The sequence below is a fragment of the Seriola aureovittata genome, chromosome 6 (genome assembly GCF_021018895.1).
Source record: "Seriola aureovittata isolate HTS-2021-v1 ecotype China chromosome 6, ASM2101889v1, whole genome shotgun sequence".
NCBI lineage: Eukaryota > Metazoa > Chordata > Actinopteri > Carangiformes > Carangidae > Seriola > Seriola aureovittata.
The window spans coordinates 6,266,545-6,283,505 of NC_079369.1; the positions used below are offsets into that span (position 1 = coordinate 6,266,545).

General features: G+C 40.5%; 1 protein-coding gene across 1 annotated transcript in view; it reads left to right on the top strand.

Moving 5' to 3' along the window:
- Window positions 1-16,961, top strand: part of LOC130170887 (inactive N-acetylated-alpha-linked acidic dipeptidase-like protein 2) — a 431,329-nt gene that overhangs the window by 393,120 nt on the left and 21,248 nt on the right. Inside the window, exon 17 of the mRNA XM_056378584.1 lies at window positions 7,361-7,454. Within this exon, the coding sequence (XP_056234559.1) occupies window positions 7,361-7,454 (94 nt within the window). The remainder of the gene's footprint in view (window positions 1-7,360; window positions 7,455-16,961) is intronic.

Sequence of the window (16,961 nt, forward strand, 5' to 3'; positions counted from 1 at the left end):
GCCTCACAAAGCTGCTAGCAAGGCAATTAACCCACCGTCTTGTTAATTTTAAGTGCTTTAGCATTCACTTATGCAGTGATTTTAGATTTTGAGTTTGTGTTAGTTCAACTGTGCTAGCATGCTAACGTTCCAGGTGTTGCATGCATTCACACAAACCGAAATGGAAACTTTTGCTGTGCACCAAAGCATTTCCCCTAGTGAAGTCCTGCTTTATCGATGTATGTTTTGAATAGGGAATACAATCAGTTGACCTCAGTCAGTATCAGCAGCAGAGTAGACATTTACCTATATCAAAATTTATTGGAGAATCAAGCTCCATCAAGCTATGCATGTGTACTGTAATGTTTGTTTATGCACGCCGTCAAAGCTTGAAAAGAGAAAGTGAATGCCACCCCTACTGTACTTTACCATGCCGCATCTATTCATGTGCTGTCGTTACATAACTTAACTACATAGTTTATGGTTTATTCATGAGGCCTATTTTGGCCCAGAGAACTGGGCGTCCTGAATCAGAGGAGAATCTCTCCATCTCTCCACAGGCCTCAGGGGAAAACAGGCAGGCAGGCAAATGAGATCGCAGCCTCGGACAGAATTACCACTTCACTGAGAGAAAGAGAAAATGATGTCCGTCACCTGCTCTGCTTCTTCCATCCATCCATCTGACCATCATCATTTCATTTTCTTGCCTCCTTCATCTGTGCACATGCGCCTGTGGGCATGTGTCTGTGTGTGTGTGTGTGTGTGTGTAGATGTAAGCGCTGCACTGCTCTGAAGGTAGCGTTGCCACGCTGGACGTCTACATGCATGTATTTTTATAGACTGGCACTGCAAATGATGCTACCGATCCGGATAGGACAGGAGTTGGCTGAGAGGCTGTGTCAGTTGTGCGTCACTGAGAATACACTATGGCTTTTCTGTGTGTTAGAGAGAGAGAGCGAGAGGGAGAGAAAAACTAAGGTAGATAGCATGTCACAGCAGAGCCCTCTGCTGTTTAAACCACCAACCACTCAACATGTCCTCAGTTCTACTTTTGTTGTAGATTTGTTCTCAGCTGCACAGTAAGCTCCTCAATCACGGTCAGTTTCACTTTCAGAATTTACATTTTTTGTGGTGGTTATCAAAATTCAACATTCACAATTCCACTTCTGAATATATCTCAGTAAGGAATATATCTGTTACACGTGACGTGACGTGCATGCGTTTCTTAGACTCTTCAACTGAATGTCTTTTCTTAATTTCACGCTCTCGCATGCAAACATTATCATAATATCAGGCACAGGTACACATTGCCCTGCTTCGTCATTCTGTCATTTCTTTGACGTGTAATAGGACTGCAGATTTGGCTGAAAAGGCTCCTTGTTGTAAGCAACAAGAAATTAATAAAACATGAGTGAATAGTGCAAGTACGTTTTCAGGAAGACAGGAGCTTTATCTTTGCTGCTGACATTTTCAGTCTCCTTTACAACATTCATTCAGACATTAAAGTCGCGCACAAGTAAACACAAAAATTAAAATTGCATCTCAATCAAAGTCATTGTTTGTTTCACCACTCACTGTTGACTGTAGGCCATGATTACTTGGTATGGGGTACAAACATCATACAATACAATGATGTTGAAAATTAATTTGATAACGTGCAAAAGAAATGACTTAAACAGAGGTAAAAGATCTCATTTACATTTAACCTTGCTGGCTTATCCCACTGAGGCAACAAATGTGCTTCAAACATCCATAGGCATATTATCACTATTATTATTATTATTGGGGATTCTGGTCTTTCTAACCCTGAAGTGCCTGTAATTTGTTTTTGTGCCACAGATACTCTTTCCAATTTAAATTCAACATAAAGATCACAGATTAACATTCTCACTTACATGCTTACATACAGTACATCCACACATTGCTGGACTAATTGGCCTGATCGTCTCAGTCCTTCAGATGCAGTAGAAACAGCTGTAGTTTGTATTTACACAAGCCTATTACAAACAAACCAAGAGCTACAAGCAGGGACTTTATGTTTCAGTCAGTCTTTTTCTTTCATTTTTCATTTTAATTTAATTTCTTTTATGCTGATGATACTCAATACATTCTTCTCATAGCTCTAACATGGCTCTTTCAACATTGTTAGGATCAGATCTTCTCTTTCATTCCAAAATACCAAACCCCTTTTTCACACCTCTATTTACAGCCAGTCAGACTATTGCAGTTCCTCATTCAGTGGAATTCAATTGAACAGGTCCAAAAAACGAATTAAAAGGGTATGATCATATTTCTTGTCTTTCTCATCTCTCGTCTAAACTTTTTAAACTTTTCATACTTCTTTTTCAGGGACAGATAGACCCCTACCACCAACAATCCCCACACTGCTGACCTTTCTCTCTACAACCTCAGTGCCCTCTTTTAAACCTCTACTAAAGACTTAAGATTAGCTTTTAATCATTTTTACACTGATTATAACAAGTCACCCATAAACCAGACCAAAGTAAACACACACACAGTTGAATTAACCCTGGACTCATCTGAACATGTGAGATCACAGCAATCACACTCACATCCAACACAATCAAAGTTTGTTTGCTTGGGATTTAGTCGTGTTTAGCTTAATGGCCGGATGTAGTAAAGTGGAAATTCAGAAAATGATATGCAGCATGAAGAGAAGAATCAACTATGCAAGAATGGAGAGAAAGTCCAAAGAGGACATGGGGGGGGGGGGATTTGGCACCAGCAACACATATTGAAACACAAAGATCACTTGGGCAAAGGTCAACTCATTGGCTTATGTCTCCATAATGTCAGCATATTAAAAATGTATGTAACAATATGTTTCAGTGACATTTCAGATGTAGCCTATGTTTATTTTGTATATTGCAGCTCATATTCACTCACAGACAGATCAGGAAATCAGGCTTGTCTCTGGTATTGGAGGATTTATGTTTTTACTGGCAAGCTGACAAAGAAAACAAAGTCCTCGTCAGCCTCATTCACGCTTTGAGTTAATCTTACTGTGTCTTTTTTTGTGCTGATAAATACACGTGTCTTAACTTATTTCAACCATTCCATGAAATCCTTCGTGTAGGAATGTGGGCTCAGTGATCAAGCGTAAAACGGTCCAGTACAGAGAAAACAGAAAGCAGCTCCAGTCGATATTGTGACTGACTCGTACAGTCATGTTCCCAGCTTGCTTGTGTGTTAGTGGTTAACTTGATGGCTACAGTAGTTCACCAACCAGCCCAGTAAGTATTTGCCGTGTCACCCTGGGTCCTGATATTTGACTGAGGGTCAGTGAATAAGCCCTAGTTATGACCTTTGACCCTTTGCTAAATAAATATATGTATCTGTACATACCAAATACAATTCTTCATCTCTCCTTCTTCTGTGCTTTGTGAAATCAGAGAGATTTTGACAACAGCTGAATGGTGTTTCATCCCTGAAATCTAACAGAGGCAGATGGTACTGATTTCATTATAATCTAAAAGGTCAGGGGAGGGGAGGACAAGAGAAGAGGAAAAGAGGAAACATGAGAGGGGATGCTTGGGCTAGTTTGTTCTACATTCCCCTCTACTCCAGCTGTCATCTTTCTTTAGTATGAATTGTCTTTTTCTTTCTGTTATGTCACCACATTTCTTCCTCCATCATTATCTCTCACCATCTCATTTCTCACTGCCTCTCTCTCTCTCTCTCTCTCTCTCTCTCTCTCTCTCTGCCTTGGAAAGAGACGATCCAGAAATAAGGCCATAAATAAGAAATCAACGGCCTTTTCTGTCCCACCACATTACAGACTTTTGATGTATGCTTTCTGCAGTAGTATTACTCACCAGCCTCAAATCAATGCTCTAATCCCCCCCACCCACCCCCTCCAGATTGATTTCAGTGGCAACAGTGCACAGGGGTGCAGAACAGATCTGTACACTGTAGGCCATTTTCTCAAATACTAGCAAAGTAGAGTAATATTGGGACAGCTGCTTAGGTACATAAAGTAAGATAGAAGACAGGTGAGAAAGCATGATGTATCCGATTTCCAGCTTCAGTATGTTTTTAGATCTCTTAAACCTGACTGGTCCATCCTTAAAAACTCCTACTCTGTGGCTAGATGTGGTTTAAATTCAAAAGCTGACCACTCACTAGTTGAAAATGAAGACCTCCCCAAAAATGTGGATGTATGTTCTTACCTTTTAGAAATGTATAGCAGGTTGTGTGAACCAATCAGAACTAATACTGCAGCGTAAGACATTGCGCAGCGTCGATGTTCTTATGCGCTGGAACATGGTAGTTCAACGGTTCACAAAATGTAGAGCCAATGGAAAAGGCTGTTTGACGGCAAGATAACATATTTAATATAAAGTGTACACATCAACCGATATTGGCTGTTTTTGGATGGGCACATTTTTGCGGACACTCTCGCCCACAGCGGTACATCACTCGGCTTCTGTGCCGGTACTTCTGGCTGCCTCTCTGAGCTGGTAGCATGCTGACTAAAATCTACTGCAGGCAAAACATGGACTGCATAGAAGTACCTCTCACCACCCCAATTCACATAACCAGAGATATCCTTTTAAAAGATCAAAAATATCTATTTGTTTCACACAAACCTGAAAATAATCAGAAACTTTGAGGATTCAGAAATCTCTAAAAACACAAGTAATTATGTCATGTAACATGAAAAAGATGCTGTTTGAACCTGAAAGTGTCAGAAGTCGAATTGTTGTTCAAAGCAAAGAGTGGCTTTCTCAGCATAAAATCATGGCTAGACTAAAGGTTTCTGAGGGCGCAGTGCATGGAACTCTAAAATGCTTTGAAGAAACTGGATCAGATGTATCCAAAGCACGAGCACGCAGACCAAAAGTCCCCACACCATCAGACGATCTATACAGTTTCTAAACCACTTCTCAGGAGGAAAAACAAGGCCAAACACCAGCAATTCACAGTGGATGACTGGAATGAAGTCCCGTTTACTGATGAATCCAAGTTTGGCATGTATGGCAGGAGACAAACAGGAGAATGATACCGCAGTGTGTCAACCCTACAGTGAAATGTGGTGGTGGGAATATTGATGTCTGGGGTTAATTTGCCTAATGTGGAGTTCGACACTTGCACTGAATTTGTATACTCTGACCAAGGAGAAGTACCGCTCCATCAGACATGCCACACCCTCTGGTTTGCATCTTTGTGGAGACGGATTCATACACAAACAGAATAAACACACCTCCAAACACACCTCAAACCTTTGCAAGAACTACTTGAAGACCAGAGACGATCAAAGAGTCCCGGCTGTCACGGACCTTCCTCCACCGTCACCTGACCTCCACCTCATTCAACATTTATGGGGGGAACTTGAAGACTGAAAAAAGTCAAACACTCTGTGACATCCCCAAAAGCTCTTTGGAACATTGTCAGGTCATACTGGAATAACATGGGTGATCAGGTTCTGCACAGACTCGTGTCAATCCTCGTCAGCTCGAGTGCACGCTGTCATTAAAGCGAAAGAGGGACAAACCAAATACAAAGATATTCTCAAATTCATGTACGTTTTTCAAAGATTCAAATTTTCACTCATATCGTTAAGCTGATGCTGTCATTTGTAGGGAAAGAAATTAGTATTACTTTCACAACAAATGGAAAATAGACTCATGGTCTCAGACTCTCTATTATCATCTGTCCAATAAAGTCCAAAATGCACAAAAAGTTATCTTATTAAAAAAAAATCATCATCATTTCTTGAAAACATGAAACTACAAAATACATGTAAGGTAGATCAGGATGAAAGTGTGAGAACTGTTTAGTACTTTTTCAACAGAGAACAGAAATACGAAAGAAGAAGAGCTCTATCCAGCTCTGTATCTTGCAGGGGGCCTTATATTGGTAATGGTGTAAATGAATGTAGCTCCAGTTAAACCATGCATGTGATGTCCTTGGCTGATAAAGCTGATTCCAATTATAGTGTGGGACAATACAATTTTCTTGCAATGCACTGAAGGGTGTGTTTCCTCTGAGAATGATACAGTCTAGGTGTGAAATAAGAGGATCGATGCATCAATAATCTCAGCTGTGGTTTTTTGTGGTTTGTTTTTGAGTAGTTGGTTAGCACACTGAGCTGCTGTGATGTTATACTCCACTAAAAATCCATGTCGAAGCCTTGCCAAGTCCTCTACCTGCTGAGAGAAAGGCTGAATCAGTGACTCTGTTTGCATCAGGATGACACTTCACTGTCTGAGAGTGGAGCCAGACAGACACTCTTTGTGATTTGGACGGCGCTTCTCGGTATAGGGTGCCAGAACAAGCAGGGATCTCCATAAATGTTTGCTCAAACTGCAGCCAAAGGTGTCCCGATTATTAATGTTTTCCCCAACATGACAGCTGTTGTCATGTCAGTATGAAAAGCGCAAGGTTTCGCGGAGTCTCAGATTTTTAATTTAAAGTGCGGACCTCAAAGGCGTATGGTGCAAAATCAGATCTCAGGCCTGCGACGACGTGCAGACACGACATGATCTGACAAACTGAATTCCTGCACCGTCATAAGTACCAATCACAAGGGAACTTAACTGAAATCTGTTGAGAACAAGCAAGAGAACATTTCTGTCCGTTTGTATTGATGCTAAATAAGGTGTAACATCCTTGAAGGAGATGAGCAGTTGAACACAACAGTGCACCAGATCCTGGAGGAAGAAAAACACCTAAAGGGGTGTGATGAAATATTATGAGTACGAAAAATATTATTGATAGTAGGAGATACATTTGGTTGTTTTATATAGTATTTTCACTTTTGTCTAGTACCAAATGACAATGTGTTACAAAGAGAGACAAAAGGAGGGGGAAAAAATGTGCAAAAGCTTATGATAGAATATTGAAAAAAACAATAAAAAATATGATTTGGAAAATCTCTAAATTCAAGACATTCAGAAAAAACTAAAGCAGTAGCAGATTCAAGCAGCAATAAAACCACACAGACAACAGCAAAGAACTGTAGATATAAGAGCAAGAGAAATTAAAGAGTTAAAAGTCTAAATTCAGGTGGAGTGTTTCATCATGTTTACCCTAACTGATGACCCAGCTTATGTTAATATTGTTATCAAAACTGTTGGGGAAATATCTTATATAAGCATTATTTTTGCTTGTTTCAGTATATTAAAAATGCAGATGTTGTCAATGTTTGCTTTGGAGCTTTCAGCCGTATGTCACTCTTTTCATTATTTGAGTTGGCTTAGCTGACATTTCAGCTCAGGAAGAAACAAGTAATTAGGTCTGAAGTCAAGATCATTTTTGTTTTGTTTTTTTTTATTGCTGAGGCTAAGACTTGCAGTAGTGAAAAAAAATACAATGAAATCTTGCTTAATTCAAATCTCCCTTGGCTGTGTTCCAACAGATGACGGCAGAGGCCATTCTCCGCCTTGTCAATGACCCTGTGCTGCCGTTCTACCCTCTGGACATCGCCCTGGACGTACAAAACAAACTCAAAGGTAGGATTAATGATGATCCAGTATGATTAGTCATGATGGTGCTGATGATAATGTGCAGTGTTGTGGGGGTCCGGTGGTGTAGGTGCACCAGGTTACCAACATAGTGGAACATGTAGCCGCTCAAAAGAGCCAGGCACTTGTCTGCAGGGGTTGGTGGAGACCAAAACAAATCTAAAAGAGTGAATATCGGACATGACTTTGACTTCATCAGGTGCTAATGAGTTAAACCAGAGGTCATGAGTTTGACCACATAGCTACCTCTGTATGTGGAGGTAAAACCATAAATGATTGGAACGGAAATGTTGGTAAAAATCCCTCATTGCACAGAAAAATTGTGAATTGAATGCATACAACTACAGCATTTGTGTTTTTTACCCCAATGAACACGTCTCAGAAGGTATTTGACTTGTCAGACGGGTGAAACAAATTAAGTTTATGGTGGCTCAATGTCATCATGTTTCCCAGTGTAAGCCATGACAGTGAGCCAGCATGCACAATACCAGCACACTGGAACTAGCTCGCCAGATAGTGCACCTATCCGTGCTTTCCCTGCTATGACATCCCAGAATTCATTCTGTGAACAAGGACTTAAAGCTTGGCAAGTACAAACAATAGAAGCAGAGCACAGCTACAATAAATAAAAAACCCATTGTAAATAACTGTAACTTTCCTTTAAGGCAAAGGGAGAGTCCAAAATTGGAGGAAGCCATCACTTCAGCTAATGCTCTTTATTTTCTGATCAAATAAAAGTTTGAAGAACAGAAGCCCTGCAGTTTACTCTGCAGTCCTTTGTGGGCAAAATTGGGACAGGTTGTGCAGCTGTGTGTTCTTATCTAGGCTTTGTGTTTATCTGGTGAGTACAGCTTATGGTCCCAACGAAATATAACAACGCGATGAGTTTGATGTGTTTATACCTACGGTGACGCAGTTGCATTTACAGTAAAGTAAATGGAAAGATATGAAGGGACGCGTTTTTGACAGTGATTTGATCTTGCTCTGTGCAGCAAACAATAAGAGACTTGGTGTGTGTGTGTGTGTGTGTGTGTGTGTGTGTGTGTCTGTGTGTGTGTGTGTGTGTGTGTATGTGCACTCAGTTGCTGCTGTCTTGGACTTTTATGCAGAGGCATAACTCATCTTCACTGTCGGGGCAGCTTCAGCATCAGTCCTTAATACACACTCCAACAAACATGAATACTCACACACACACACACACACACACACACACACACACACACACACACACACACACACACAGGAGGCAAAATGACATGCCAGGAAACCACAAGTGTGCACATAATTTGCAAAAAAATATTTTAGTGGAATGTTTTTACATGTTTACACACACATACACCACACACACACACACACACACACACACTCAGCCTTTTTCCCTCGACTTTCTCACCAATTACGATGATTTAGTGTTGGTTCAGCTGTTGAGCTGAAAATATCGATCCTTCCTCTTATGATTCCACAGCAAAATGACCTTGATTCCTGCATTTGTAAAATTCAAAAAAAGTGTTAAACATCTTTCTTCTTCCTCTTGTAACCTTGGACCTCCACAGATAACCCTGAAGCCACTCTTCTTCTCTCCTTTTGTTGGAGCTCTATATGTCCTTTGTTCCCTCTCTGTTTTTCCTTCTTTTTCCCACTGTAGTGTCCTCGGCTCTCGCTTGTTCCTGTATTTGCATTCTGGTCTGTTTGGTCAATTGTTAGTGTGGAAATTGAAATCTGTCACAATTCCTCTCCATATGATTTTGTGAGCAGTGACATCATGTGATCATGTGATGGTGCCATTTGCACCTGGAATGGTGAAAATATCCCCCAAAAAAACTAAATGGCATGAATTTGTCATGTAAACAGCCCCAACAACTTGCAAGAAGTGGAATGCTGCCTCTAAACTACCGCCCACAGGTGCAGCATGCTATCCCAGCATGCACCGGGTAAGAAGCGCAAACACAAGGATTACACAGCTGAGTGTCTTCATTAAAAGAGTGTCATTCTTACTTGACATAAGGATCTAGAAGTAATTAAGTGTCCTCTATTGACCTTATGCAGCCTGTCCATTTCTTTGTTCTTTCCAGTTCGCTATTTCCACTTTTGTCTCTTAACAGTGATAGTTTGGGTTATTTGACGTGGGGTTGTGTGAGGTAGTTATCTATAGTCAGTATAGTCAGAATTTTAACTACTTGTGTGTAGGAATACAGCAGTTCAACAGTTGAAAAAATTTAGTTCCAAAGGAATGGCCTGTTTGATGGACAAGATAAAGCCGTGAAAATAATTACCTCACCCAACCCGAACTATCACTTTAACTTCTGGTCCTTTCTGCTGGCTAAAATAAATACACACCAAAAATGTACCTGTTCCACTGGGTTGTCGATGCTGTTGCCGTCATGTAGTAGTGGCTTAAAGCATCTAAATGTACCCAGTTAACTGGAAGTAACTTTAATTAAACTTTAATTAATAACATGAAGAAAATATAGAATATAGTCAACAGATAGTAATAATGGAAATTTAATTCCGCAATTTACGGCATAGTTCAATGGATGTAAATGTTGTCTAAAATATTAATATCAATCAATACTATCTGCCCTTGAAAGCATATTTGGGAGAATAATATAATATAATATAAAATAATAAGCTCTGTAAATATTTCAGCTACAGTAGGCTTACAGTGAAATTTGGGGCGCCGTGTATTTCTAGGCTTGGCTAGATAAACTGTAGGTTAGTTATATGTTAATGAAGGAATGTGGTGCTCAGTGCATGAGCTACATAAAATGATTTACATATTTATCACCCAAAGTGTGCAACTTGCATAGTAAGAAGAATGCAGCGCTTTAGTCAAGGTCTGAATTGAACCCCGTGTAAATTAACCCAAATATGAAGCAGTTAACATGCTGTTCGACATCTTAGGCCTTTGGAGCCCGAAATCAGCTTATTCAGTCACACTCAGAGCATGAATAATAAGATGACCTTTGAAAGAGGACGCACAACAGTGGCTTTGATACATTTAGCCTGCATGTTCTTTTCTTATGCGCCAAGAACAATCCACAAATTCAGGAGTTGACAAACAGAGCGAGATTCATGAATAGTTAATGAATTCAGTATTTAAGTTTGGTCTGTTCCAGATTAGATGTGGATTTTACAATGAAAAATGCAGATGCAGAATTAATTCTTCATGTTTAGATAGAATAAATCTATTTACCAAAGTCTATCAAACATTTACGCACTAAGAAGAGAGATTGAAAGGCATGGAGATGGAGAAATGCTCCGCGCCACACCGTACCGTAGCTCCAACTTCGGATCTCACTCATTGTACCACCAAGGCAATTGCTCAGCGGCTCAGGTTCACTGGCTCTGTCTAAGCATGTAAGTACTGTCCCATTAAGGCCCAGATTGAGTGGTTATGCTTCCCCGTCTGAGACTAATGGACGGATTATGACCTGAGAGAGAGAGATGACTGATTATTATACCTGTCTGTAGCTTCTGTCTGTCTCTTCATCACTTTGTCCCTCATTGTGCCGCTATGTCTGTTCCTGCTTTCTCCCCTCTATGAATTCAATTCAGATGCACTCTTTCAGTGCAATAGCTACACCTTGTTGGCAACTTTGCACATTAGTGCCAAGCCGAAGAATGGTTATCACAAGTGATTGTCATTTCATCAAGGCTAAAAGGCCAAAGCAGAATTATACCATCATGTACCAATATTAGCTACAGCTGTACTCTGTTGAATCTGTGCTCTGATTACCCAGATTACTGGCGTGAAGGAAAATCAGTTTTTTATTATTCTTAGAAAATGTCTCCCCCTCGATTCCTCACTCCACTGGTTCCCACTGGCTTCCGTTCATTGTGAACCAGTGATTTTGGGAAACCAGGTGGGTGAGACCACAACAGGTTCAACCTTCTAGTAGCGCTGTATTCTAGTTTATTTCATAGGCACAGAATTTACAAGAATGCGACTCCTGCCCGACCATCCTTCTCTTCTACCGTGATAATCAAGCTGACAGTAATGTCATACATTGATTTTTAAAGCCTCTGAAATCATCTACAATCTGAATGTGTTTACAGGATATTGCATTAGTGAGATTTCAGAGCAGAGTCGGAAAATAAGATTAAATGAATCTTCTGAGTTGTGTGGTTTCGACGAAAAGTTGTGAATGGGACCAGAGTAGTGTGGCTCTCATATTTGGCCTTGTGTTATGAAATGAGGTCACGAGGGAACAGGCTTTATTTTAATTGCCTCTGCTTTATAATACACAATTGGACATCATGTCCCTTAATTTCATCCCCAAGTGCCATTTTCCTTATGCTTACATTTACTTTTACTGTTCTCATCAGCTGTGTGTAATCAGAAAGAGGCTGCTTGTGACAGATTTTGGGTTCTTTATTGTGGTTATTAAATTGGTATTAAATTTAATTCCAGGTGGCATTATAAACGTCTTAAAGTTATAAATTTGACTATGTGAAGCGTGCAGATACTCTTAATGCTTTATACCAAACAGCTTCTGTTCAACCAGAAAACAGGTGGGAGAGAGCTTTTATCTCCTCCTGGTTAAAAATACAGAGGCACCAGATGGAGAAAATGAAGAGGAGGAGGAATGGGACAGTGAAATGAATACTGTTTGATGTGTGTGTGTTGTAACAGATAGTGAGGCATGATAAATAATTCCTGGTGTGTGTGAGGATTGCGTGTGGTTTAGTTAATGGCAGTTGTTGCAGGGTAGAAAAATCTGGCATACAGATAGTATAATTTGAACACCTTATAATTTGAAGGAAGATAAAAGGACACAATCATATGGGGACAAGTAAGATAAGCCTCTGAGTATCTATCTTTTACCTTCAATGTTCTGAAGCATAGAAACAAGAGTTTAGGGTCCTGGATAATTTAACAATAAAAATGGTTTAAAGCTGTAGTAATCAATATTTTTTTAGATCGACAAAAGATCAGATAACGGTATGCATTGTGAAAGGAGTCACTAATAGTGATAAACCACTAAGTGTGATTGTAACCTCTGCAGGTCTCCTCAGTTCTACAGGATGTTTTATCGTCTTTCAGTACATTGTTTTGCTTTTGTGCCTTGCTTCATTCGCCATAATTTCATAAGGTGATAATATGTCAATGTTGTGTTCTTGTTGTGGCATCAAGTGCCCAAAAAAATCTGTTACTGCAGGTTTAACAAAATAATAAAGGTCCACTTTTTTCTGGAGTGTTGAATCCATAGACTGGAAATAAAGATGTAGCCTCCGTGAACATCACCCATGACGTGGGCTGCTCCGCCTTCGGCATCTTGGTAGTGCTTGACTGCTGTAAACATGTTTGCTGTAAAGTTGGACATTTTGACACGGGAGTGTGGGGATTGACTCACTTTTGGAGCCAGCCTCAAGTGCCCATTCGAAGAACTGCGGGTTTCCATGTTGGCTGCACTTTTCACCCTCAGAGGTTGCCGCTTGGTTGAACCACTCCTTAAGCCTTCATTAGCAAACTAAGGTTAGTTCACTGAGTTGACTCTGACAAGATGACTACTGTAGGTTACTACTGCGGGTAGTAAGCTAATTAGTGGGACATGCTAACATTTGCAGCTAGGTTTGGAAAGGCAATTCTGACAACGCCCTCCAAACACTGGAGATATCGGGCACAGAGCGGCTAATCGGGAGACACAGAAAGATTCTCTGCGGGCCGGACCGGTCGTTGGGTTGCGAGTGCCAGTGACAGGGTCGGTAAACACACTCATTTTTATAAATAGAACATGTGGGCTAGATTCTTTAAATAAACTCTGAAGACGACTACAGTGAGTACATTAATTACTTTTATTCAACATCAACTTCATATGACAGCTTTTTAGCTGTAGGCTACCGGGCCAGTGGCTCAACGTGAAAAGACAAAGAAAAAGGAATACAGAGAGAGGGAGGACGCACGAGAGAGCAAGGCAGAGAGAGATCAATAGTGCTGTGTGTGGTGATCAGCCCAGTGGAGCAGGCTGTGCGGGCCCCCCTGTGGTTCTCCCTCACGTCTGCCTCCCCAGCAAACTACATTCAGTTTGGAGGGGCAGTCAGCAGTGGACTGTTGCTGATTCACTTTACAAGAGTAACAAAGAAAAAAATTAATAAAAAGCTCAGAGGAAAGAAGTTAAAATCCCCCAAAAATCCAAATGCTCCAAGTAGTTGTGCATCTAGAAGACAACAGACAGGAGCAAAGCTGCAGAGAGAGTTGAAAACCACAGTTCATGGTGATTCCAGTTTTACAGAATAAGTGTTAGGCAGAAGACAACGGGAATCTAGTCTGAGTTTATTTAGCAGGATAATGTCGTAGACTTTGATTTTCTGCTGTTGTTTTATCAGATGTTCTAATATACAAATTAAAAGCACTCAAAAGCTGTGATTAGCCGATTACATACATCATTATCTTACAGAAAGACCCAATGAAAGAAGAACTACTGAAATTACAATATGTCTGGTGTTGTATTTACTGCTGCACCGTCCAGTCTGAATTCTAATCTCACACTCTATCGCTAGTAACAGAGGAAAGTGAAAAAAATGAACTACAGCTTAATGTGCCGGTTGCTCTATTTCATGTATTGTTCAACAATTCAGTCAGCCAGTCCAAGTCAGAAGTCCCACTACGTCCCTGTGAAATATTGCTCTTATTATTCTGCATTCACACATTTGCAAAATGGGGAGAAAATGAAAACCTTCAGTTATTCAGACTTGGGAGTCTTCATAACCCACTTTTAACCTTGTGCTCACAGTATTTAAGTTGCCGAAATTAGCTACTTTTGTGTAACTTGGACCTTTTAAATGAACTGACTGTGGTTCTGAAGATATTTTTTCCAATTGTTTGTTCAGACCGTATTTCTTTTCACCATGTGAGAAATATCATAGCTGTCATGAAATCCTGATATCTCTGACTCATATAACAAATCTGATGCTGATGTGAATGATTTCTCCCGCTTAGCTCTTCATAAATACAGTGAAAATGATATGAAGCGAACATGGCATTAGAGCCGCATGTACACCACTTTGAACATGTGGAGAAATCCAAAGCTCGACAGGCCTGCCGTGCCTACTTAGGGTTGCTAAGATATGATTGTGCAAATGTGATTTGAGGAGGCGTTTTGCAAATAGCAAATTGTTGAATACTCAATAAAGGCTAGCTAGCTAGTAGACAGAGCAGGATTCAGAACCTATGGAACAATAGATTCACATATAAATGTGTTTTGTTTGGTCAGATGTGATTACAGGAAGCTCAAGACACAAAGCGAAGTCAAGGAAAAACTACAGCTGCTGAAAGTGTCTTTGACTTACTCCTATATTTGCAGAATTGTGTGTGTGTGTGTGTGTGTGAGTAGAATCTCAGTGAATGTGATAATGAGTGTGCAAGTGCAGTATACAGTGTGTGGATGTGGATAAGTAAGTGGGAGGACATGATGTGCACATGTGTATGTGTGCGTCTTCATGTGTAGGCTACACATCAGTGGGTAGTGACGCGTGTAATTTTGAGGTTTATTCAAAGATTACTGTGAGTATATTTTTGGGGAATGGCTATGTCTGACTGTGTGTGTGTGTGTGTGTGTGTGTGTGTGTGTGTGTCTGGTCTGGGTGTTTTAGCAGGCCCCTGCGGCAAAGGACCAGTGATATTTAATGGATTCTTCACAGACAGCATGAAGCACTGCAGTATTCATAACTAGCAGTCATGGAGGGGACTCAGATCAAACAACCAGAGCTAATTGAAACCCCCAAAACCTTTTGTTCAACTTTTTTAATCACAATTCTCCTTTCTTTTCTCTTTTCATATAAAACTGCCTGTGGTCTTTTCTGATCTGACATAAATCTCCATTAATTTACTGTAGTGATAGAGCTCAGTAGCAGGGCTGCCTTTGGTCCTCAACAGCACTACCACAGAAAGGTAGAACAGGCTATTGTCAGTGCTGGGAGTTACTAGTATAAATAACTCAAAGTAAATGTGTGTGCCCATCTGAACAGATTATTTCTTCATTTTTTTAACTCATCAGTCTCCACTCAATGCCCCGCGATGACAAAGCAAAAACCGAATTTAAAAAGGAAAAAACAGAAATATCACATTGACATTAAGCATTCAGACTCTTCACTCAGTGATTCAGCAGCGATTAAAGCCTCAAGTCGTCTTTGGGCATGATGCGACAAGCTTTGCGCACCTGGATTTTTGGGATTTTCTGCCTTTCTTCTCTGCAGATCCTCTCAAGCTCTGTCAGGTTGGGTGGGGACAGTTGGTGGACAGACATTTTCAGGTATCCAGAGATGTTCGATAAGGTCAGGACTCCGGCTGGGCCACTCAAGGACAGTCACAGAGTTGTCCCTGAACACTCTTAGCACCATCCTCCTGCTGGAAGGTGAACCCTCAGCCCAGTCTGAGGTCCTGAGTGTCCTGGACCAGGTTATCATTAAGGACATGTCTGTACTTTGATATGTTCGTCTGTCCCTCAATCCTGACTGATTTCCCTGTACCTGCCACTCAAAACTACCCCCACAGCCCGATGGTGCCACCACCATGCTTCATTGTTGGTGCTGGGCATGTGATGAGCTGTGCCTGGTTTCCTCCAGACATGACACTTAGAATCGAGGACAAACAGTTTAATCGGCAGTCTGGAGAATCTTGTTTCTCAACAACTGCGAGTCCTTCAGGACAGCCTCCAAGCTGAGGAGAGGCGTCTGTCTGGCCACTCTGCCATGAAGCCCAGATCGATGCTGCAGTGATGATTGTCCTTCTGGAACTTTCTCCCATCTCCACACAGGATCTCGCAATATGACATGTTTGACATAACATCAAAGCTGTTGCCCTCATACTGCCCTTTAAATGATTTTAGCAAAAGGCTACAACATTAGAAATGTGAAAATAGTCACATTCAACCACATTTTTCTGGGCAGTTAGATTGAAGTCCAGGACTCTGACTCCAAAAAAAAAGGACAGCAAAGCTGAGGAAAGATGAATAAATATAAACACATGACCATTAAGTACAAGACAGTGTACTACAACAATGGATACAACATACAATGTCTATATATCCTTCAGTCAGTAAAAAAACAGGTGGTGCAAGGCGTGTGCTGAAATAAATATTAGGATGGTTCGTGTAACAAGTTACTTTATATTCATACAGCAGGTGGTGTGTGCATGTATACATCACTGTATACAGAAGAATGCTTGTATTTGCATCTAAAAAGTGATGGATGCTTGCAGAGATTTTGTCTAACTGGACCTTTTTGAATTTGAATTGAATCCCCCTGGTATATGACGTACACTTACAACATGAGCACAGTAAACACAAACATGTTATATTTTCAACATGCTAAACCCCAAAGTACATTTAGAGCACGTTAACCCAGTGAAGCTGTTTGTACTGAGTAGTGTTGACATAAATATTTAATTATTTCATATTGCATCAAGTCATAGTAGACGCATTGACTTTATGATGGTCATAAACTAAAGAGTCATTGCCATCCGTATTTTTTTCCATTTACATTTTGACTGGTGTG